Source organism: Bos indicus x Bos taurus, chromosome 27, assembly GCF_003369695.1.
Source record: "Bos indicus x Bos taurus breed Angus x Brahman F1 hybrid chromosome 27, Bos_hybrid_MaternalHap_v2.0, whole genome shotgun sequence".
Taxonomy (NCBI): Eukaryota; Metazoa; Chordata; class Mammalia; order Artiodactyla; family Bovidae; genus Bos; species Bos indicus x Bos taurus.
The window spans coordinates 31769522-31794719 of record NC_040102.1 but is presented as its reverse complement, the minus strand read 5'-3'; the positions used below and the strand labels follow the sequence as shown (position 1 = coordinate 31794719).

The 25198-nt window shown below is 44.7% G+C and overlaps 1 protein-coding gene across 1 annotated transcript in view; it reads right to left on the bottom strand.

The window, feature by feature from the left end:
* Nucleotides 1-1967: 1967 nt before the first annotated feature.
* Nucleotides 1968-25198, bottom strand: part of KCNU1 (potassium calcium-activated channel subfamily U member 1) — a 116029-nt gene continuing 92798 nt past the window's right edge. The window contains exons 12-18 of the mRNA XM_027530049.1: nucleotides 24058-24244; nucleotides 16584-16655; nucleotides 13356-13495; nucleotides 6893-7087; nucleotides 4335-4468; nucleotides 2304-2466; nucleotides 1968-2030 (exon numbers count right to left, since the gene is read on the bottom strand). Of these exons, the coding sequence (XP_027385850.1) occupies nucleotides 1968-2030; nucleotides 2304-2466; nucleotides 4335-4468; nucleotides 6893-7087; nucleotides 13356-13495; nucleotides 16584-16655; nucleotides 24058-24244 (954 nt within the window). The remainder of the gene's footprint in view (nucleotides 2031-2303; nucleotides 2467-4334; nucleotides 4469-6892; nucleotides 7088-13355; nucleotides 13496-16583; nucleotides 16656-24057; nucleotides 24245-25198) is intronic.

Genomic DNA, 25198 nt, shown 5'->3' with positions numbered 1-25198 from the left:
CCTAGGTCATGAACTAGCCTCCCTTCCCTGAGGACAAGTCCTGCACTCAGAGGTACCCTGTTCCTCATCCACTGATAGCTGGGATGGAGAAGCCAAAGCTGAGTCCTCTTCGTACTTTCTTTCAGAAATCAAGATCTGGTACCCTGTTCCTCATCCATTGATAGCTGGGATGGAGAAGCCAAAGCTGAGTCCTCTTCATACTTTCTTTCAGAAATCAAGATCTGGTACCCTGTTCCTCATCCATTGATAGCTGGGATGGAGAAACCAAAGCTGAGTCCTCTTCGTACTTTCTTTCAGAAATCAAGATCTGATACACAGAAACAGGACAGTTAAATCTCTGATGTGCCTTCAACTCTAGCTGTAACTTTGGAATTGCAAGGAAATATATTTTGCCGTGTATACAGAAAAACAAAGAAAGTCAATCTGTAAAAAGAGAAAGATGAAGATGACTTAGCTAAACTTGAAAAATTTTAAAAAGGATCCTTGGTCTCTGACAACTTTTATTACAATCACTCTTTTTTCCCTACGTATATTAATTTCATTACAATGAAAGCTTTCCCAATACAAATTTTTTTCTCATAGATGAATATTTTGTTTCATTTCCTCTACTTGTGTTCTTAGAGGCACATGTTTATAGGTGCTGGGGTTGAATTAACTAGGTTTAAATATGGATTCGATCACTTACTAGCTAAATTCAGTAATTTGGATGCACTCATGCTAAAGTTTGTTGTTTATCTGAAATTAAAATTTAACTGGGTATCCTTTCTGGGAACTCTATTTGTGACATGGTTTCTTCCTTTGTCAAATGGAGGTAGTGATACCAAATTGACAAGGATGTTGTGAAAAACGTCAAGGATATCATAAACATTATGTAAAACCACTTAAGAGAAATAGAGTTTATTATTCTCTTTCCTCCTCCTTTATCCCTGTATCGTATTTATAACACAAGAAGGCACTTCTTGCCAGGCTCACTGTGCATGTGTGCTAAGTTGCTTCAGTCTTGTCTGACTCTTTGCGACCCTACAGACTATAGTTGGGTGACAGGCTCCTCCGTCCATGGGATTCTCCAGGCAAGGATACTGGAGTGGGTTGCTATGCCCTCCTCCTGGGGGTCTTCCTAACCCAGGGACTGAACACACATCTCTTATGTCTACCTGCATTGGCAGGTGGGTTCTTTACCACCAGTGCCGCCTGGGAAGCTCATGAGGTTCACCAATTGGGAGTAAATACTTCCTGGATGTGCTGAACTTTTACTCTGTTAACAGAGTAATACCCAGGCAAAATGACCTAATTATGCAGTTTACAAGGAAGTGGACTGGTTCCTCTTGGAACATGGGGAAATGTTTTATTACCTCTCGTGAGCTGCCTTTGTTCTTCAATAAGAGGATCCGGAGGGTTATATATTTCAACCTACCTGACTTCACCCAGGTACCCCATTTGAGGACACTCTAATATTCATTTTTGTGCCAGGCCATGCCTAGGCTTTCATTATACACAAATTGCTTTCCAGTTCAAACAAGTATCTCTCCAAGTGGCCACTCTCATCTCCTATAGAAAGAGATGAGGAAACAAAAAGTAAGAGGGAAAAAGAGAAGATGATAATATACTAGTTCACTAGTTGCTTGTTTGAAGATAAAGAATGTAAGATGCTTGATTTGGGGCTCTTTATGTCTTGTCTCTTATGTCTAAGTCCTTCTCACTTTTATCTTGATGACTCATATCCTCTGTCTGGAGGAAACCCAGTCAAGTACTGAAGAACGTCTTTGACATAGCTCCAACCATCATGTTTCCTGCCTAAGAGATACAGAGCGATGCACTTCCCTTACAGAGGCATTTATCATCTATTTCTTTATTTATCACACCAAGTCCAATGGGATTAAATCAAACTTCTGTCTCTTCCTAAACAGTGTGGGCTTGCTGGTCTACCCGCCACTGCACAATTGGCGCACGATGGCAGACTTCCATGCTTATCTTCCATGTTCAAAGTCACCATCTCTGGAGATGCTGTGTAAAGAGTGAGCCAGGAGCCCCTGGGGAATAGCGACAAGTTTAGTCTAATGGTGAAAGGCATAGGCATCTTCCACTGTGGTTTCCTCCATGCTTTCTTTTCCATTTTCTTCCACAGTTTCACCTGGGTATGTGCAGTGGTGATGAGATGAATGTTTACTGCCCAGAGTCAATATTGCTTGCTTAGAATCAGTAGCAGGGATTGGTTTGGGCTCCAACAAAGGGACTGGCCTATGGGGCAGTTGTGATACACTCTCCCTGGCCTGGGCAACTAGAGGTGTTTGGTCAGGACTTACGTCTGGGACCGTCTCTTTTTTCAGTGGCATTATATTTATAATCTCATATGGAGCTGAAGCTTTACTATCCTTTTTGTAACAAGAGGTGCTGAAAGGGATGGCGCAGAACACGAGATCCGAGGGCAGCAGGCTGAACTCATTTTCTGGCCGGGTAATCACAAACCTGTAAGAAAAGCCAAACTTGAATTCTGTACCCCTGCAGCTGGGACAGTGTGGGTGCAGGGAGTGACCAAAATAAGAAAGTCAGTTGGCTGGGGGACAGAAAAGGAAAGATTTGTGTTGCTTTGCTTTATTTGGTTTCTGATTAATAATTAAAAAAAAAAACAATCTTTGGTGTGGTGCAATAGGAGAGGCCCTGGACTAGTAACTGGGAGACTAGTATTTTCATCCTTTCCTCTGAAACCAACCATCTTTGATCTTGGACATGCTGTCTCCCTTCTGGGTCCTGCTCTTCCCATCATTTTAATGGGAGTGAGGTAGGACCACGGTTTGGGCTAGTCATTTTCTGATGGCTTTTCTAACTCTAGGCTCTGGGCTTGCCTATTCTCCCAATCACCGCAGTCCACAGCATTTCCAGAGGTGTTGGGGGGAAGCGGATGGAGCCCAGACATAGACAGACAGAGATGGAGGGAGGAGATGTCAGTATCATTCATGCTTTCCAGTGCCATTTCCTGAGCATCATACTCCTCTGCCATCTTTGTGGTCAACGCTCTACAGCCATACCACCCTCCCTCTTGACTCATCAGTGTCATCCACAGAGCTCCATGTTTATTTAAGCCTTTGGCACGTGGGATGCGTTTTCTCTCCAACTCCAGGGCCGCCGTCACCTGACGTGCCTGCAGTGCCTGCATGATTTATGACTCCAACAGGCAGACCAATTTCTTTGACTTCCACTCCCCAGCGATCTTTATCTCCTAACCACTTTCCTGGCCACATACTGATGTTATGACTTCCTGACATATCCTGCCAGCTACAATCTTACACTTCAATCAATCACTCTCTGCCCGCAACTTCCCATCACTCTTTCTCTCTCTTGTTTCCTTACTCTGAGGACCACTGATCTTGAATTTCATCAGGATTTCCCATTCCCCTGTCCTTTTGTAGTTTTGCTTCTACGAATCCACCATAAACTCCTTCTTCCATCCTTTGCAGCAATTACTGTACCTTTTACCTCTGTTTCCACTCCCTGTGAACTTTCCCCTCTCTTCTCTCAGCAGGGGCTTAGCCATCTGTTGCTGAGAAATCCTAGTGTTATGTTATGTAAACATTCCCGGAAGCTCAACCCTCATCTGCAGCCAGGTTGACCTTGGCATCCTTTCTTTCCCTTCTCTTCTCCTTTGAGCCGAGAAATTGTCTTTCTTTGTATTCACCACAATTCCACTTGGAGTGATTTGACTTCCTTCCCCTTTCTCCTGAAACAGTCCATTTCCACTCTGGTATTTTTAATTTCTCCTTCTCTACCAAATCCTGCGCACTCCCACCATGAGACTCTCAGCCTGGAAGTCCATCGCTGTGCTGTCTACAAACGGCACCATCTTTTTTTACTCCTCCTCCCTCCACATACATTTTCTCTGTCTTCCCTCCTGCTGTCACATTGATCTTTCTTTAAACTGAAATCTCTACATATCGCTCCCAAGACTTAGATGGACCAAGCACAGTGGCTAGAAGAGGCACTCAATAAATACTTACCCAGTGAGCCCAGCAGTGAACAAGTGGATTTTTCAAAGTGGACAGTGGCTTTCAGCTTTAAAAAGTTGCACAGCCATGGGTCAGGGGTAACTTGCAAAATAACTCAGACTTAAAATCTGGGTGTACATCTCAAACTTCATTGGGGATAAAGATCCCATTCTCTTCACATGGCCAGTACTAACTGGATCCCAATCATCAGGGTTCATTCCTATTATTGATACTGATCCTACATATCTACTTCCCCACACCCTTCATTGCAATGAGAGGCCTTGAATTCTGGCCACCCCTTTCATTCCTGAATGAAGTAGCTTTGGCCTTTATGCTTGGATGGGGGCCCAGCACCTTTTGCACCAGCGTACTTCCCTTTTGTGCTCTGGATTGCGCTCTTCTTCATCTATCATGCGGTATAAGCCGAGGCACAGGATTCCAAGATTATTTAATGAGCCGCAGAATATTTGTCCAAAAGTTTTTCTTGGCTGGGGAGAGAAAAGAGAAAAACACATGCCCAGTGGCACTTAAAATTAAGCCACAGCAAGCATTGGAGTTGTCATCTGCCTTTCCTCCCGGTAGAAGCCTGGCAGACCCGAGAGCCACCTCCTAGTACCTTTGTGGTGGTAAGTGGCCAGGAAACCAGGTTTACCATTAGTCTTGAGCATCTCATACCAGCAACTGTTTCACTCTGGTCTTTGAAGAGCCTCTGATGCACGGGGTGTTGCGAGGTGTTATGCTCGCTTTTATCAATACTGATATGTTTTGGTAACGACTAACAAGGAACAATGAGCGCCAGGTTGGAAATGCTGTTTTCAAGGCATGCCATGAGCTGGGATGTTAAGTGATCTCCAGAGAGCAGTCTTCTTTTGACCCTGCTCTCAGGTTACTGCCAACAAGGCGCTACAAGTGGACCTCAGCTTTCCAAAGCAGCAGCAAATGGATCCTGGATATTTGAAAATGAACAGTCTGTTTAGGTCCGTGATACCTCAGGGTAAAGAACAGAGCGAGGCCCACACATCAGTGGAGAAGAAAGGGTTTACCAATCTACTGACACCTCTGGCACCAACAGGATGTGGCCAGCGGCAGCCGTCCTGGGCTTAGAATTGCTCACAAGTCAACCTTAGACGAGGAGCCCAGGACCACAGAGATTTGAAGGACTAGACCACGGAGGGAGCTTTGGAATGCTGTGTGTACTGGGCAACCAGATGCACAAGGCGTGGGGTTCACCCTTCTTGGTGGTACCTGCCGAGACATGGCAGGCACAGAGGCTGGAGGTTTGTGAAGAAGGGGTTCTGCTCATGTCCCTATAAAGGCCAGACTCTGACAGCGACACTGGGGAGCCGAAGGCCACGCCACTCAACACCAAACCCAGGGGCGTCACACTGGCAAGTGGACTCCTCTTTGCAGGGCTGGACTTGACTCAGATCCCCAAATGCCAGATGCCTCACTAGAATTTTCCAGAATTATCTTTTCCTTGCTGTATCTTTTCCTTCCTTCCTTTCCACTGTTTGCTAGTTCTGAGGATCGAGAAAACTCAGGCATTTTTCACTGGCTGGCCCAATAAGATTCTTAGACCGAACACGGAGTCCTTCTGCCTGATTTCAGATGACATGATCCAATTTCTTTAATAGCTAAAGTGTAGGGAGAGTGGGCGGGCCCTTGGTCAGAGTGCCTTAGAGGGACCCTGCTTGGCCACTTGGAGACAATATGGTCTCAGGTAAGTACCTCAGCTTCTTGATCTGTTCAATGAAATTAAATGATACCTACCTTGTAAATCCTTGGATAAATTAAGTGATTTAAAAAAAAAAAAGCAGACAGGCCTAAGCAAATGCTCAGTGAATATTAATCATTACACTTATCATTAGTATCCTTGTCAAAGGACAAAGTTGTTGAACCCCTCTGATGCTTCCAGCGCACTTTATTTTTTGCCTGGAAGATGAGGATCATATCAACTGCTTGATATAGCTCAAGATAAATATAACATGTGAAAATGACTGTAAACTGGAAATAACTATGACTATGTTACATTAATTTTTGTTATCATTGTTATTATTTATACAGTATAAGCTGTCTAGGAACGCAGACAGGTTGGATCCTTTCCAAAACTCAGGGAGGTAAGGACATGGGAAACTATTGTGAGAAAGAAGAGCTGTACAGCCACTTTGGAGAACAGTGTGGAGATGCCTTAAAAACTGGGAATAGAACGGCCACATGACCCAGCAAACCCACTGCTGGGCATGCATTCTGAGGAGACCAGAACTGAAAGAGACAGATGTACCCCAATGATCACTGCAGCACTGTTTACAATAGTCAGGACATGGAAGCAACCTAGATGTCCATTGGTAGATGAGTGGATAAGGAAGTTGTGGTACACATACATAATGGAATACTACTGAGCTATAAAAATGAATGCATTTGAGTCAGTTCTAATAAGGTGGATGAACCTGGAACCTATTATACAGAGTGAAGAAAATCAGAAAGAGAAAGACCAACACTGTAAATTAACACATATATATAGAATTTGGAAAGACGGTAACAACAATCCCACATGCAGGGCAGCAAAGGAGATACAGATGTAAATAACAGAATTTTGGACTCAACGGGAGAGGTGAGGGGGGGATGATTTGAAAGAATAGTGTTGAAACATGTTCATTACCATATATAAAGTACATAAAGACCAGTGCGAGTCTGCTGCATGAAGCAGGGCACGCAAAGCCAGTGCTCTGGGACAACCCAGAAGGATAGGATGGGTGGGAGGTGGGAGGAGGGTTCAGAATTGGGGGGAACACATGTATACCTGTGGCCGATTCATGTCAAAGTAGGGCAAAAACCATCACAATATTGTAAAGTCATTATTCTCCAATTTAAATAAATTATTATTTTTTTTATTAAAAGAAGAGCTGACTCACTTCAATGTCTGACAGGACGGTCTGGTTTAAGGAGAGCAGCCCCAGCTTACACCGCATCTTTCCAGGTAAAATCGTAGAGTAGCTGGTATTCAGCCCAAGTAACTTTTCTTTATCCAGATGTTGTTCCAGCTGAAAATTCATCCCTCCTGTCACTAGCATCTGAAGTAACTCTACAACATGGTAGTTGTAGAAAGCCTGGAGAGCAAGGAGAAGGCACGTACAAAATCAGAAGAGCTGCTCTGTAGACCGTGGAGGTGAGAGAGGTGGGAATTACTGGGTATGGCTGTCTGAAATGGATCCGATGGTTCAAATCTCTGTCTCTCATTATCATTAATTTTGTTAAAGATTTTTTTTTTTTTTTGGACATGGATCACTTTCCAAGTCTTTATTGAATTTGTTTCAATATTGCTTCTATTTTATGTGTTGTTTTTTGGCCTTGAGGCATGTAGGATCTTATTCACTCTCCAACCAGGGATTGGATCTGGACCACCTGCATTGGAAGGTGAAGTCTTAACCACTGGACCACTAGGGAAGTCCCATCATTGTCCTTATTAAAATCAACCAAAAGCTGGTGGTTTGGGTATGGTGCTGGGTTAAGCAAAGTGCAGAGAAAATAACACTTACCGTATTCCTGCTCCTGAGGGAGGGCTCTAGCAGAAGAAATTAATGGGTAAATGATACTGACACCATGGTAGTCCCCACTTCCAAAAATGATCAGAGGAGAATAGCAGGCCATAGACACCCTAATAATATCAACATATATTTAAAAATATGCATTTAATGAGACATCAATATTTTCCTTAGGTGGTGGTTGTTTAGTTGCTGAGTCATGTCTGACTCTTTTTGACACCATGGACTACAGCATGCCAAGCTCCTCTGTCCTTTACTATCTTCTGGAGTTTGCTCAAATTCAATTCCATTGAGTCAGTGATGCTATCTAAGCATCTCATCTCCTAATGGCCCCTTCTCCTCTTGCCCTAATCTTTCCGAGCATCAGGGTCTTTTCCAATAAGTCGGCTCTTTTCATCAGGTGGCCAAAGTACTGGAGCTTCAGCTTCAGCATTTCCTTAGGGGACTATAGATATTATTATTGTCTATTCTTGAATCTTCTGGATGTGGATCTACTTACATTCCTTTTGATTCTGACCTATGTGAGGACAGGTATTATCTCTCATAGCTATTATAGAACACTTCAAAAACTGTATGTGTTGAGTAAATGAATGGAATTTTAGAATATTTGACATCAAAATGAAGCCAGAGATTGATGTGTGGTCAACTTAGTTTGAAACTAGCTTGAGTCGGAATAAGCATAGCCATTTTCTTAAGCTTCTTTTCCAAAGGATTCCTACATAGTGTGTTGACTAGGCAGTGACGTACATGGAAACATCACTGTAATAACTGCCCATGAGGTTTTCTCAAATCTATTGTTATCTATGTAAAGGTTTTAATTTCCTACCTTTGTCTTAGTTAAATTGGGCTTTCATTCCAGTAGAAATAATTTACGTGGCTATATAGCGCTTATGTAAAAATCAGTACTTTTGTTTTCATTATAAACAATAGGAATGACTTAATTGCTATTGAGAAATTTTACCATTGACTTTCTCTGTCCAAATTCAGGGATTTGCCTCCTGAAGCCTGGGTTGTGAGAGGGGCCTCTTTACGAGTCTTCTTCTCATTTGCGATCCATCACTCAAAATGCTTGCAGAAAGATTGTCTAGAAATACAAATTTGGACTTTCACTATCAGACCTCTGCTGGAAAACCGAGCTCAGACTCATTTCTGTGGCATTCAAAGATGCACAAGATCTGACGTTCCCTCCAGGGCACACTGGTCTCTCTGCAGCCGCTCAAGCTACACACTTACTCCTTCATGCCCTTGTTTTGGAACATCGGCTTCATCTTTCCTTTATGAAACTGGCAGACTCTTCACGGGCCTCCTTATCAGAGTGAAATTTTCCTTGCTTTGCGATCCTATGGTCACTGGCTTTTATTCTGCATTTGAGAGCTAACTGTTTGTAGGGAACATATCCAGGTTTGAATCTTGGGCTGGTGTGTTCTAGCAGAATACCTTTGGACAAGTCATGCATTCTCTTAGCCACAGTTTTATGATCTTAAAGCTGACATGATAATACCCATTTTTGAGCACTATTTGTGGGATTAAATGAGATACGCAGCGTGCACACTGAATTCTATTATCTCTGACATTGGTTCTCAGGGACCTAGATCACCTGGAGTGATATTTGTGAGAGCAGATTTCCAAGACCCCTGATCTACTGGATCAGAATTACCAAAGAGGAGTTGGAATCAAAATTTAAAGGACACCTTTGGTGGTTTGGACACCGGTGGTCCTCAAACCACACTGGGAGGGAGCAACGCTGCCTTAAATGAAGTGGTCTTTCAGACAGACATAATCTACTCAATATTCATGTTCTCAGGAGTGCATTGGACCAAGCAGGTGTAAAAATACTAAGTGCAAAGATGGTTTCAAATAATTAATTATTGTAAATAATTTTAAAAATTGAGTGCAAAAACAGCTGTAAGAATATTGAGTGCAACTGGCAGCTGATTTTTAACAAGTAAATGCGTATTTCTAGGAAAATATAGAGACCACTGGAGAAGGTAAGCTGGGAAAGAATATAATCTAAGTCAATTAAGAGAAAATAAAAAGAATTTCTATAATATTTTTCAGATTAAAGATGACTTCAAATGCTTTCTCCATCCTCACATCCAGACTGCAAAGATTCCCTAAGTGACATTCCTTTCTGTTGTGTCCTGTGACCTCCCAGAAGGATGCTTAAGGATCCGGCTCCCTGAAATCCAGGAGGGTGCAGAGGTTGTAAATCCAGGCTGGGCCACAATCCGTTTAAGAACAAGTGGCCGTGGTGCAGAATGATCAAACATAATGTTGTTAGGATAATTCTCCACTGATTAAAGAAAAAGGTGTAACTTCTAGGGTTATCCTGGTGTCCATGGCTCTGGGGAAACGTACTTTACATATTTAATGGAGAGAGGCTTAGCTTTTGAATATATCATTTCTTCAGTGTTGACATCAAAAGGCTTGCAATTCTATATTGGGGGAAATAATGGGATTTACATGTCACCCTTACCCTGCGAGCTCATCTAATATCCTTATTATTCAGGATTTCATAGCACTACCCTATGGGTCTCTTTCTTTTTTTCTTTCCTCCCTCCCTCTCTTTCTTCATTGTTTCTTTTTTTTTTTTTTTTTTTTACTTTGTCAAGAAAATATGCAAGTTGAAATGTGCTTGAAATAGTCTAGGGCTCCTAAACTTGGAGAATGTTTCTAATATAATCAGATTTACTAGAATTTGGACTTCCAATGCTAGAAAATATTGTAGAAAAGGGTTTTAACTTTGAACTACAATGAAGCTTGAGGTCTCTCTCTTAACCCAGGATATCACTCCTTAACACAGATGCTAGCAGCCTAGCTACTTGCTGCTTTTTCTTCCGAGAGTTTCTCAAAAGGCCTGAAGACCAAGATTTTTTGAGTAATACTTCTGAGAATGAGTCTATATGGGAGGAAAAACTGAGTGAACTTGAGAAACCAGATAACTTCTGTTACTGTCCTTACCTTCTTATAAGTAAAGGAAAATGCCTTCTCTTTTATGTCTAGTTCTGAAATTTTATTATTATAAAGTTTTGCTCCCATGGATGTGTGTGTGGAGGTGGTCTGGGTGCCCCACCCCTAGAGTTTTTTATACTTTGATTTTTAAAAATTTGTATTTATTTTTGGCTGTGCTGCATCCTCACTGCAGCATGCGGGCTACTCTGGTGGTGGGGCGTGGGCTTCTCACTGTAATGGCTTATTTTTGCAGAGTACGGGCTCTTGTGCTCAGGCTCAGTAGTTGTGGCACACGGGCTTAGTTTTTCCATGACATGTGGGATCTTCCCAGATCAAGGATTAAATCCGTGTCCCCTGCATTAGCCACCAGGGCCCCTTCCAGATTTTAATCTTTATAGCATCTAACTATAAAGGATTTATCAGTTCATTTCAGTTGCTCAGTCATGTCCAACTTTTTGCAACCCCATGAACTGCAGCATGCCAGGCCTCCCTGTCCATCACCAACTCCCGGAGTTCACTCAAACTCATGTGCATCAAGTCGGTGATGCCATCCAGCCATCTTATCCTCTGTTGTCCCCTTCTCCTCCTGCCCCTAATCCCTCCCAACATCAGGGTCTTTTCCAATGAGTCAACTCTTCGAATCAGGTGGCCAAAGTATTGGAGTTTCAGCTTTAGCATCAGTCCTTCCAATGAACACCCAGGACTGATCTCCTTTAGGATGGACTGGTTGGATGTCCTTGCAATCCAAGGGACTCTCAAGGGTCTTCTCCAACGCCATAGTTCAAAGGCATCAATTCTTCAGCGCTCAGCTTTCTTCACAGTCCAACTCTCACATCCATACCTGACCACTGGAAAAACCATAGCCTTGACTAGACGGTCCTTTGTTGGCAAAATCCTTTATAAACTATAGAGATTAAAATTACACGTTATAGGTGTGTTTCTCCAGCTGGGCCAGGTGTTTACAGTAATATTCCAGGGGATACCTGAAAGTACTGTGTTGGCTGAATCAGAATATTTGGAGGAAAAATCCACTATTTTTTTATTTTAAAAAATGACAGGTGTATCGGGATAGAAGGGAGAAGTGCATGAAAATCTCAAACATAACATCAGTGCTTCCAAGTAGGGACGAGTTCACACCACTTTATTCGGGTGCAGCTCTCTCCCAGGACATGTGAGTTTCTTCTCCTTGTGTTTCTCACTGGCTATTTAGCACAGAGCAGTTTTCAGAGGACTTGTGAGAAGGGGGAGGAAATAGAGGCAACCTAGACTGGGGTCAAGGAGGGACCTCGCCCTGTTCCAGAAGCTGCAGAGGCGTCAGCCCCCTTCATCCGAGGCAGCCTGTCCTGAACACACCTGTCGGTAGCCCCGCCCTCTGCAGAGGAGGGCATGGGGGAAACACACATTCTGATTCTAATTATAACCTCTGACTCTGCAGCCATGGAAACCGAGCTCTTAGTGCATCAAGCTGGACAGCAGGCAGGAAGAGCCCAGTCTAGAAGATGCTCCTTGCGGAGGGAAATGATGGGATGAAATGGACATGTGGCTGAGTGGCAGACGAGACTCCTGACTGGGACCTGGAGACATGACTTGGAACAGAGGGGAATAGGAATCTGGTTTTCTTATTTTCGGCCTGTCGGTCAGATTCTCTAACTTCTAAGTAGTAGTTTCTAAAGTCTTCTTTACAACTGAAATCCTTCTTCTAATCAAGCCATATGCAGAAACCTCATGCGGGATCCAGCTGAGAGTAGAGCTGTTCTGATTGGGGGAAAGTGGTGGGGAGACATTGGGAGCTGGAGCACCCTGGTCCCCTTCTCCCTCTCCATCCCATGGCAGCTCTGGAGCACCCCGGGAGGCAGATTCCTCCAAGCACAACCTCAGTGTACTGAAAACACACTCATCATCACAGAAAGAGACTCGAGCAGCAGTGGATCTGGTTGCAAGATCTAACTCTGGAACCTTAGGGATTTGTCACGTGTGAGTGCAGTAACCTTTGGCACCTTATTTACCCCTTTAGGCTTCAGATTCCTGATCTAGGAAACAAGGCTAGTGGGACTTTCCTGGTGGTCCGGTGGTTAAGAACTTGCCTGACAATGCAGGGGACACAGGTTTGATTCCTGATCAGGGAACTGAGACCCCGCATGCCACGGGGCAACTAAGCCGGCGAGCCACAACTCCTGAGCCTGCACACCCCAGAGTCTATGCAGGCACCACAACTCGAGAAAGCCCATGCCCAGCAATGAAGTCCCAGCACAGCCAAAACTAGATAAATAAATAAAAAGAAGGCTAGGAATTATATCCTCCTAATTGGGTGGATGGGAGAATTAAACAGATAATGTGGGTAAGGCATTTAGCAGAGAACTTGGGCCCAAGGAAAAGCCTGAGGGATGACGTTATGACTGTTCCTAAGGTGGGTTCCCTGGTGGCTGAGATGGTAAAGAGTCTGCCTGCAAAGCGGGAGACCAGGGTTTGATCCCTGGGTTAGGAAGATCCCCTGGAGAAGGGAATGGCAACCCACTCCAGTATTCTTGCCTGGAGAATCCCATGGACAGAGGAGTCTGGGGGCTACAGTCCATGGGGTCGCAAAGAGTCAGACATGACTGAGCGACTAACACACGCTACAAGGCGGGTTCTATGCTGTTGATGTGCATATTCCCCCTGGTATTGAGTGTCCTGGCTCCAAGGGCTTTACGTTTCTAATCTTAAAAATGCAAGCTTCCCTTGCCACACAGTTATGAGAAAAGGCAAAATAATGTCAAGTGTTTCTGGAAAATCAGAGAATGCAGAATTGCGAGGCATCAGTTAGCATCATCCCTGGACCCCCATGTGCTCTGCCCTAGGCAAGGGGCTGGTCGTGCAGGCTCCTGGGCTTCGTGGCACTCACCGTGGCCAGGAGAGAATCTAAGAAGCTGCCAGAAAAGACGGTGCCAGTGGCGAAGGAAGTGCTCAGATGCAGGTTCGTTCCGGAGAAGTTCCATTCCATCCCACTGAGCTGTTCAATAAAGTGGATGTTGGAAGGATTTTCTGCAAGAAAAGAGGCAAAAGGGAAAGGCAGGCAGACAAGTTTAGGAACACAGGACTTTCAGAGCAGACTGACCAAGTGCGGGGGGTTGAAGGGAGGGGGGAACCATTGCTCAAAGGGACAGATGCCACTATGGGGTCCATGTGGGACCTGCCTCAATTTTAGTACTTTTTTTTTTTTTTTCTTTCCGAGTATCTTCATCCCCTGAAGATGGGATAACCTTTTGAGTACCTTCACAATCAAGGAGTTATTCTTGGATCTTAGGCTCAGTTTCTCCAAGCAAGTATCCTGAAAATCACTCTGTATAATTTGTCTTTCAAGCCAGGACACTTTGAGGGGAAGGTGGGGAACACTTTCAATGATCACACAGGTATAAAAGACATAAATAGAACATTTGCTCACCCCTGTCATTGTCTTTTTCTCCATATACTGTTTCACAGATGGCTTGGTATTTACTTAGGTTCTTAGAGTCATGTGGGTCTAGAATGAGTTAATCAGGGCTTCCAAAACTTAGTGTGCAAAGTGAACTAACTGGGGATCCTGTTATGACACATCTTCTGATCCACTGGGTCTAAGGTGGGCCTGAGCATCCGTGTGTCCAACAAGCTTCCAGACGCTGCTGCTACAGCTGATGTGTGGACTACACTTTGAGTAGCAAGGGCTTCGAGAATCATCCTAACCAAACCAGGGTGGCAGCGGCCAGATTATCCATTAGCAAATCCGTGCCAGCCTCAAGCTACAGCTCAGACCCCTGTAGGCAACCTCTGAGCTCAATGCAATCATTCATTTCTAGGACAGCAGAGGCACTGACTGTCTTCGTTCCATGACTATTGCTTGAAAAATGTTTTTGTATAGAGGACAGCATTGGCAGACAGTGATAATGTCTCCTACCAGAGCAAAGGGAAGTCACGCTTACTGCCCATTATAAAAGATTCTGGTACCCGAAGCTCAGGGTTCCTCTCCAACAAGCAATTCATGGTGGATCCAGGTGTTATTTGGTCCTCTTCATGCCCCTTTGTGGGAACTAAGGCTAGGGAAACCAGCAAAAAAATAAGGATGCTACTGCTATTGCTGTGGGTGCTAAACTATTCACTCTCTCTGACCCAGTGGTCTTGTGTCTTCCATAAACTGGGCAGATTAACCTGTTATTATAGCTTGCAAGTTGCATGATGTCTTAGATCCTTCAAAGTTCTTGACTGTCCTATTACTGATCCAAACAAATCTATTGGACATGCAACTCAGAGCACACTCTTTCCTGAGCTTGGATTGGTTCCTCGTTCTTAAAATTATTCCTTAGTCAAGTTTGGGGGAAGCAATAGACTTCTGGTATTAGGGAATAATTTTCCTCCAAGAACTATGTATATTTACAAAAGATGAGGGAGGTATGACTAATATCAACCCAAATTTCCTATGCACACATACTTTCTTCCTCTTGTACTGCCAACCCTCAACACACACACACACACACACACACACACCCCCCAGAAGCCTTTGTCCCATTCTTGCTGTGTCATCCTAAACCAGTGGCTTCAGTGTTCCCAGTCGTTATCCTGCATTGTACACTCTGTACTGAAATGCTGGCTCTCAAATCCGCAGCTCTTATGTCACTGTGATCCTTCCTTGCAGCCAAAGAACAGAAACTGAGTGAACTGGCAGGAGAATTGTTCGGCTAATTTGACAGGTGCTGCCAGGTGCCAGAAAGTGTTTAGTTGAACAAAGCTGTATGTCCCTGGAGAGTGACCAGATGCATTTCTGGGGCCAGTGAGAAGCTCGCTGGTCCCCTCCCAACCACTCTAACTTATACAAAACTTAGGGTATATACACATCAGGGTGACAGATGGCTCAAAAGGGAATAAAAATAAAACAAAAAATGAGAACTGTAGCCAACAGCTTTAGGGTGGTTACGGACAGACCGGCAGGGACGAGTCAGACTCAAGGGCTCTGAGATCTTCCAACCTGGATTTGAAGGGCTAGGGCTCCGGGGCACAGGGACTAGACCGTTGCCCGCCCTCCTATGCACAGCCACTCCCAAACCACAGAGTAGTGTCACCCACTGGTTCCTCTCTATGTTCACCTGCTTCATTTCTGGAACTCTGACTTCTGCTCATCTGCTTGGTTAAAGTTTCATTTGGCTTACATACTCTGAATCATAAAATTCCCACTAACACATTTGTTACATCCTTGAATCAAGTCAAATCTCATGCCTGGGGCCAACTTTAGAGACTGACTTTGAGCTGATCCAACCTATGTTAAAGGTACCGCCCCTTCTTCCGTAACCTCCCCTTTTCTCACCAACTATTACCAGTATTAAACCCAGGGTCTCCCTGAGTGCCTCACAAACACCCCCCAGTGTCCTCGAGCACCGCCCCCCTCCCACCCCCCCCCGCCCCACGCCCCTGCCTTTCTTGCTGCCCCCGGGGCTGCTCACATCCGGGGACGTTCCATATACATTCGTTTTCCATAAGATGTTGGTGAGAGGTAACAGCCTGGTCTGTTATTTCTGCTATGGAGCATTTCTGTTTTATAAGAGCACTGCTCAGGGCTGGGATCAAGAAGACACAGGGGACTCAGGAGCAAGCCTCTTCCTAAAGTCTGCACCCCGGGGCCTCACTGGCCTCACCCCAGCGCCTGCCCTGGGGTCATCACAGGAGAGGAAGGAGCCTGATGGGCAGAGAAGCTGGTTCAGGGAAAGCCTTTCTAACAGTTTTCAAATCAATGTCCCCCCTCCACCGCCGCGGGGGTTCCCTCTGAATGAGGCTGAGACAAGTGCTGGTCTCCTTCCCCTGGAAACTGCAGGAGTGGGGAAGGCAGGAGCCACCTCTGCCCCAACCGCGGGCCCCCGCAACACACACACACACACACACACACACACACACACACACACACACACACACGACAGGCTCTGCTGGATGACGTCAACATCACCAATCCAATAAAAGCCTAACATAACGTCCTGCAAGCACAGAATGGTCTCTCAGTCTCCTTCTGGGTCCTCAGTCCTTTGCCGGTGGATCCTAAAGGCAACCCTGGGTCATCGAGCACACAGGCAAAGACCCCTCCCTTGAATTCTGCCCTTGAAACACAACTTACTCAGTTCGGTGAGAATGGGGATCCTTCGGTACTTTGATTTCCTGGGATTGCTACTGAAGCACTGGGCGAACTCTGCAGAACAGACAACAGGGAGGAAAGGGGTCGATAAACGTAAAGGCAGTGGCTGGTGACACAGACAAGGATGCGGAAGCGCACCGTGGCTCCTGGTGCTTTATCTCAGCAAACCGACCCTCACGCCCAAATCCCAAATCCTTTTCTATAATTAGAAAAAAAAAAAAAAACAAGTCTCAGCCTCTGCTTTCCAGTTTAGTGGTGTATGTGTGTTCCCTAAATCAGCAATCCTCAACTTTTTTTTGGCACCAAGGATTGGTTTCACGGAAGACAATTTTTCCATGGGATGGTTTCGCGATGATTCAAGTGCATTATATTTATCTCACACTTTATGTCTAATCTAAAGCCACGGCTGATCTGATGGGGGTTACCAGTCCGTGGCGCAGAGGTTGGGGACTCCCGTCCTAAATGACCTTTCAGGTGAATTGTGAAAACAGGTGGCGCTCTCCCCATCGTTGTTTATTGGCGAACAAAGTTTAAACATGATTGTTCTGCACCGTGTGGGGTCCCAGGTGATGGCTCAGGCAGGCAGTGCTTCAAACCACATCCTTTTGCTTGTAGAACTTTCAGGAAACTGTGAATAAGCAGGAGTGCCTCCCCAGGAGCGCTTGGGGATACACAGTCACTGGAGGGCTTCTGCTCCTGGTGCTTCTGCCTCTTTGGGGTCCTCCTGGCCTGAGGCTCTGCCCACATCCTCTTTCTTCTTCAGCAAGACTGCCTGCCTTCCAGGTCTGGTTGGTCTTCCCAATCCGTAACGTCTCGGGAACGCCTTAAAGACTGGGACTGGAGGTCACAGGGGCCTCCGTACTTTGCTTTTAGTTCCTGCCTTAGGAGACGAGGCCCTTCCTCTCAGTCCACAAGCCTCGAATGCCAGAGAGAGTCGGTGCCCAGCCCCGGCCCAGAACACAGCCTCAGCTCGTGTTGACAAATGAGGAGTTTCGAAAACAAGAATGACACCAGAGTCTTGGTGGCCAAGTTAAACCCTCAAAAAAGGTAAAGAAAGAAAACGGAAGAGAGAAATAGGAATCTAGGATCCTGATTAAAAGCAAAGACACACAACAAAGCAAAACAAATACACGATGCTCTCATCAGGAGTTCTGCTTTAAAACTGCTGGTTAGGGATTTCCCTGGCAGGCCAGTGGCTACGACTCTGGGTTCCCAATGCAGGGGGCCCAGGTTCAATCCCTGGTCAGAGAACTAGATCTCACATTTCGAAACTAAAGATCCCGAGTGCCGTGTGCCCCAACTAAGACCCAGTGCATCCAAAACAACCAAAAAAATGCTCATTACCTTTCTTGAACTGTACTGAGAACACTATGCATGTAAGAGGGAAAAAATATCGTGAAACTTAACAGTCTACTTGTCATCAAGATTCTCTGTTGCCTTGGAAGAAGTTGAAATATGTGGAGAATCTTTTGTTTCCCAAGCCAGGGAAGTGGTGGGGAGGGAGAGTGAGATGAACAAGTTTGGTTTGGTAAGAGAGTCTGAGAAACAGACCAAGGCGTGGTCATGGGGAAGCTGGCCACTGAGACAGGTCTGGAAAAGGGGAAATCCAGAGGGAGGTTTTGTTCCCAGATGGAATGCTAAGCTCTGCAGTGTTTACCACCTCTCCCATCTCCCCCAGAAACAGTCAGTAAAAGGGCCACTCCTGTTAATGCAGAGTAGAGCTGAGTACATTTCTGATTGCCACCAAAATGCTGAGTAGATTTAGGGTGAACACAGAAGCCACACGGGGTGGGGGCAACACATGCAGTTAACAGTTAGATCCGGAAGCAAATGGCCTTAGGATGTTAGCAAAACCCTTTTGCTCTCTGGGCGGAAACAGATGCCCTGGGGCAAACCTCACCCACACAGCTATTAAAGAGGATGGTTTGCCTGATGGCTAGAGATCAGATATCCAAACTCACTGGGAAATCTTATTGCTGATGGGATCTGAATACATTCAACTCTTTTTCTTAAATTTCTGGGATTGTCATCACGCAGAGAGTCTTGGGGGAACTGAGATTCTATTTGATTTTCAGAGCCATACAAGGCGTTTCATTTGCTTTCTGTCCCTTCCTTCCTTCTTCCCTCCCTCTCTTCCTTCCTTCTTTCCACCCTCATCTCCTTTCTACCTGTCCTCTGTCTATGATTCTTTAAAGAGTATCAGCTCCAGGTTAGAACTGTGAACAGCCCTTTCCCCAATTACTACGTGTTGCAATATTTGCAAATTTTTTGCAATTTGCAAATAAATTTGCAATAAACAAAATATTTTCAGATAGTGAAGAGCACTATGAAAAAACCTAAGTTTTCGGGACTGACAAGGGAGGTGGCCTTACTTAGGGTGTGAAGAGGTTTCTCTGACATTGAAATGCCGTCCTGAGTGATAAACAAAAGACATCCAACGAGAGGGGACTAAAGGCAGGAAAGAGCCAGTATAAACAGGCTGAACGAGGAGGAAGTTCAAGCTCCTTACTGGCCTGCAAGACCCTACATGGTTTTCCTATAATTGTTATGGGTCACCATTATAGGACTGAAAGGAGGAAACTGATAAATTTATTATCTAATAAATACTTTCAAAAAATCCCTCTGGCTGCTGTGAACAGTAGAAACGGCAAGGAAGTAAGAATGATGACATCGAATGGTTACATGCAATCTATAAATTATGTCCCACAAGATCACCTTTGAAGACAAGGAAACTGACTCAAGGTTTATATACTTTGCCCAAGATTATCAGATCAGATCAGATCAGTCGCTCAGTCGTGTCCGACTCTTTGTGACCCCATGAATCGCAGCACGCCAGGCCTCCCTGTCTATCACCAACTCCCGGAGTTCACTCAGACTCATGTCCATCGAGTCAGTGATGCCATCCAGCCATCTCATCCTCTGTCGTCCCCTTCTCCTCCTGCCCCCAATCCCTCCCAGCATCAGAGTCTTTTCCAATGAGTCAACTCTTCCCATGAGGTGGCCAAAGTACTGGAGTTTCAGCTTTAGCATCATTGCTTCCAAAGAAATCCCAGGGCTGATCTCCTTCAGAATGGACTGGTTGGATCTCCTTGCAGTCCAAGGGACTCTCAAGAGTCTTCTCCAACACCACAGTTCAAAAGCATCAATTCTTCGGTGCTCAGCCTTCTTCACAGTCCAACTCTCACATCCATACATGACCACTGGAAAAACCATAGCCCTGACTAGACGGACCTTTGTTGGCAAAGTAATGTCTCTGCTTTTGAATATGCTATCTAGGTTGGTCATAACTTTCCTTCCAAGGAGTAAGCGCCTTTTAATTTCATGGCTGAAGTCACCATCTGCAGTGATTTTGGAGCCCAGAAAAATAAAGTCTGACACTGTTTCCACTGTTTTCCCATCTATTTCCCATAAAGTGATGGGACCGGAGGCCATGATCTTCTTTTTCTGAATGTTGAGCTTTAAGCCAACTTTTTCACTCTCCACTTTCAGCTTCATCAAGAGGCTTTTGAGTTCCTCTTCACTTTCTGCCATAAGGGTGGTGTCATCTGCATATCTGAGGTTATTGATATTTCTCCCGGCAATCTTGATTCCAGCTTGTGTTTCTTCCAGTCCAGCGTTTCTCATGATGTACTCTGCATACAAGTTAAATAAACAGGGTGACAACATACAACCTTGACGTACTCCTTTTCCTAGATTATATTGCTTGCAAAGATTATATTGCCCAAGATTATATTGCTTGCAAAGGAGGGATGGGTTCTTACTCGCCAATTAGTACTTATTTCAAAGCCCACACTCTTTTAAGGACTCCTTTGTAGCCCTATTAAAATATACCAGGTTGGGTTGGCATTTTCAATAAAACACTGAGATCAGTTTCCCTTAAAGGGGAAATCCTCCTTCAAATTCCACTTTCTGATTCCAATTCCCTCTAAAAGGGCTTGGAAAATCCCAACTTTCAGAGGCAAATCTTCTTCTTGGATAGAGATGTGTCCACATCAGCTGGTGTAACTGTATAAGTATCTTTTCTGACACCAGCTGGGGCACAGAAACAGTTTCTGCCTGAACTCCATCCTTCCTTGTAAAGTAATGGTTAATGTGAATGGCAATTTGAATATGTATCTGATGACAGCCTGGGTACATTCTACTAATGTCAATATTTTTGCCACCTAGTAGTACACAGTATTATACCTGAAATCTTCCAGGCTGGCAGGGTGCTATTACAAAAGATTGCTTAATTGTAGATTACTGCTGTACGTTTAAATTTCAGTAGCATATTAAGTTGTCAGACTTAATTACCGTTATATGTTTAGATTATGCCACAGATTATTTAGTTCAGTACCTAGGTTTGCCAACCTGCTCTTGTGACATGACAGGGCAGTAATTAGAGCATCAGCTGAAAAATCTTAAGTTTGCCATGATGTCGTCCTTTAGCGAGTCTTCAGTCTCTCTGTCCTTCCATGTCCACCGTCCCTTGGGGGACCACTGGATGCAACAGCCTTGCTGGTCCTAGACAGGTTTTATGTGTAACTTTGGCATGGTCATGAAGACATGGAAAAGCCCGCTGAGGCCACAACAGGCTCAGCAGACATGTCCAGAGCAAGAGTTCTCAGTCTTGATCTTATCGACATTTCGCACTTGTACGCTGCAGGATATTTAGCAGCATCTTTGACCTCTACCCACTAGATGCCAACAGCAGCACCCCCCAAGCTGTGATAACCAAAACTGTCTCCAGACATTGTCAGCTGACCTATGCGGGTAAAACTGCCCCTGGTTGGGAACCACTGTCTTAGAGGAAGGAAAAGAAAATTGCCAGGATGCTAGATGCATGTTGGTGCTCAGCGTGGAAGAGCTTTTCTCCCTCCCTTCCTTCGTCTTCCTCCTTTCTACAATTGTGAAATTGTGGAACTTCACAATCCTTTATACTCTCAGTTCTTGGAGGTGATAATTCCCATCGCCACCTGCTTGGTCTGGTGCAAGGGGAATATTAGTATGAAATGGGAAGAATGGTTAAGAGAACTGATCAGGCTTCTCTGAGGGTTGGGAATTTCTCTATGCAAACTCCAGGGAGATTCCTGTGATGCCAGAACAACTGATGAGGTTTCTGAGTGACAGTCTTTGGCTATCTCCATGTGTGTACAACCTGAGTTTACTGCTGGCTACCTCTCTTAGGTAGCACAGGAGAGCCTGTCCGGACCTCTATTTCCTCATCACACAATGGGTGCATTGACAACCACACAAGGAAATAAGCAAGGTCTACACAATATACTTTTCTCTAAACCGTCCCTTTTGTCGTTGGGGAGAGTACCTACTCATACTTCGCGATGATTCAAACACTGTGACATCTCTTCATCATCTTTCTCCCTCCCAACCCTTTCCCCTCTTTTCTCTCTCTCTTTCTACTAAACCCATCATTTGCTCTTTTAAGGGTAACCTAGCCTGCAGCAGAGTATGTGACACATACAAAATGAATATATTCTTGTTGAATGAAGAAATGCATAAATGAGAAGAATCACTAGATACATAATAAAAGAGACTAGAAGTAAAATCATAGGTTTCTATATGGTTTAGCCTGTATAGGATGTAAGATTAAAAAATAATAGAAGGACAAGTCACCTGATGATTAGCTAGGTGGCTTACGACAGTCCACCCCCAGCTGTTACTGAGTGAGCGTTTTCATCTGTATATTGATGACATTGCCTTCAGAGTGAATATTTCTCTGTCCAATTTTAGAAAGTTGAAAGCACGATACACACACACACACACACACACCATACAAATTTTGTGTAAATCTGAGTGCCCTCATTGCTAAGCTAAGGACTGACATACAGAACACAATGTCATTTGTATGCATCTCCAGATTAGCTCAGCAAAGGTATGGTTCACATTTTCTTAGTGAGGATTTTCAATGTAGTTTGATATTCAGGAACTGCTTTGCTATTATTTCACTTAACAAAAACCCCTGAAACTCCGGTTTAGGTTGAGTGGTGTTTGGCTGTGTAGTGCAGGTCTATGCAGTAGCTGACTTAATTCACCCACCAAAGATTTGACGAGATTATTCATTTATTCCTTTGTCCCAAGAGCCCTCCATTTTCCTTCCTAGCAACAGTACTAGGAGTCAGAGAGTGGTCTTTGGGTTTCCTGATTTCACTCGTGAACATGTCCATCCACTGTCATGACCATGAAAGCTTTGTGAAGGCTGGACTGTCTGCCCTCTTCAAGTTCCGTGTGAAGTAGGACAGCTGTGGTCAGCAAGCCACGTGGTTGGAGGACAGAGTGCCCTATCTTAATACGAAGCATCCACATCCCCAAGGGAAACAGTTGGATCTGGGGTGGGGAGGCGCCTCCAACCAAGGGTTGTGTTCACTTCATGAATTGAAAATCTGTTCTAAATACTGAAAATTATTCACCATAATATTTTCATATTAAGTGGCTAGTCATAAATTTTTGGAAATGGACTGATAGCTAAGCCTTTTCCCAATTTGGGGAGAAGGTAAGCCACGAGTCTGCCGCAGGAATATACCTGAAGCACATTTTGGGCAAGTGAGATGCATGAAAACTCCTCACAGTCCACCTACTGGCTCACTTAAGTTGACTTAATAAGTGCATGTTACGCATCCACAGATGCTTCACAAGGGCTTTACTGGTGGCTCAGCTGGTAAAAATCCACCTGCAATGTGGGAGACCTGGGTTCAATCCCTGGGTTGGGGAGATCCCCTGAAGAAGGGAAAGGCTACCCACTCCAGTATTCTGGCCTGGAGAATTCCATGGACTGTACAGTCCAAGGGGTCACAAAGAGCTGGACACAACTGAACAACTTTCACTTCAGGCATCTACGGAATGACCATAATTGTACTCAGAGGAGTATAAAGGAGGAAGAGATGCAAACCCCATCCTGAAGTGATTTCCCCACTTCTCACCATCGCTTCCCAACCTGACACTTTTAGTTTATAGCAATTAGAAAGGACTTTAGGTCTAATCTTCTAAAAATTCATGTAGTGAAAGTATCTTGAAGACTGAAAGAGAGTTAGGCTTCATTCTGTCCAAGCACAAAACTAAGAATAGTAACTTTAACGTCTACTAGCTCCAACCAGAACTAACTGGCAATAATAATACTTGTTATTAACAATAATGAAATACCAATGGCCATGTTCACTGATAATTGATTCGTGACAATAAACAGCACTTACGACTCCATGATTTTCCTTAATATGAGAAAACAGTGTTAGGGGCATTCCAGTTAGGAGATGAACGTCACTTTTCACTGGACTAGGGTTCCCCAGGACTGAACTGTCCACTAACCACTAATCCTAGTACAGAATTCTCAGAGCTGGATGGGATTTTCCAAGCCATCCAGCTCCATTTCTCCTCCTCCCCATCATGAGCGTTTTTTAGAGAGGAGTTGACTCCCTTTCCTCATCCTATCCTCTCCAGCCCCTTTCTATCGGGGTGTGGTTCTTACGTGGCCCTGAGGGTGTCCGGGCCGAGCAGCTAATTCGCAGGTATCCGATGTTGAGCGTGGCCATGATGGGCTCTGTGTCCACCAAAGTCGGGCCACTGGGTGACTTACAGGAGGAGGAAAAGACAGCACACATGGAACACTCCTCTATGTTGACCGCGTGGAGGTCCCCGGAATAGAGTGCAGATCCCTAAGGAGAGAAAATCCGGTGAGAGGACACTTCTCAGATGGCGCTGGTGCACTGGGGATGATGCAAGCTTCTGAACCAAAGCTGGCATCGAGTCACCTAGATGACTCAAGTGGGAGGAGAAGGGGGCGACAGAGGATGAGATGGTTGGATGGCATTGTCAATTCAATGGACATGAACTTGAGCAAATGCCCGGAGATAATGAAGGACAGGGAAGCTCAGAGTACTACAGTCCATGGCATCGCAAAGAGTGAGTCACAACTGAGTGGCTGAACGACAACTCAGGATAACAGTGGTGAGGAAAACATCGCATCTAAAGATCGGGAGGTCACCTCTGCATCCTCACAATGCTGCTTTTGGGGGCCCCACCTGGAACCTGGATCAATTAGTAAAGTGGCGGTTGCTCCTTTGGTGGAGAAATAGGGAGAGATCTGGTCCCACCATTAGGTGGCTGAGATGCAGTTACTGGTGATTCCTGACACCAGCTGAATCTGGAGACTTCTGGTCATTTTCTTTCCTCCCTTTCAACGGACTGAGGTGGTGCAGGGAATTTTATGGTGACTTTTTTAAAAGCAATACAACTTGCTTCCTGAGACAGCTGCTTTTAAAGAATACTTCTGATATATTGATAGCATTTCTTGAAAAATCAAATGCTTTGGTGCATCTCACACTGCCTATGTATATTTTAATCCAGGAAAATGGCGGCCTATAATGAGATACAGATCTCTATGTTGGTTCAGAGCAAAGACGATTACAACTCACAGTACCACAGGGGCCTAATGGACCCGTTTCTCAGAATTCCTCCTTTTCATACGTCTATCAAGGACCACATGGCACTATGCATTCCATAAAAGACGAGTTTGCAGAGCACAGCCTAGGAAGGCTGGCTAGGATCAGCTCAGGTGTAGACACTAGGTCAGAATCAGATTCAGAAATGCAGATAAACTCTTTACATAA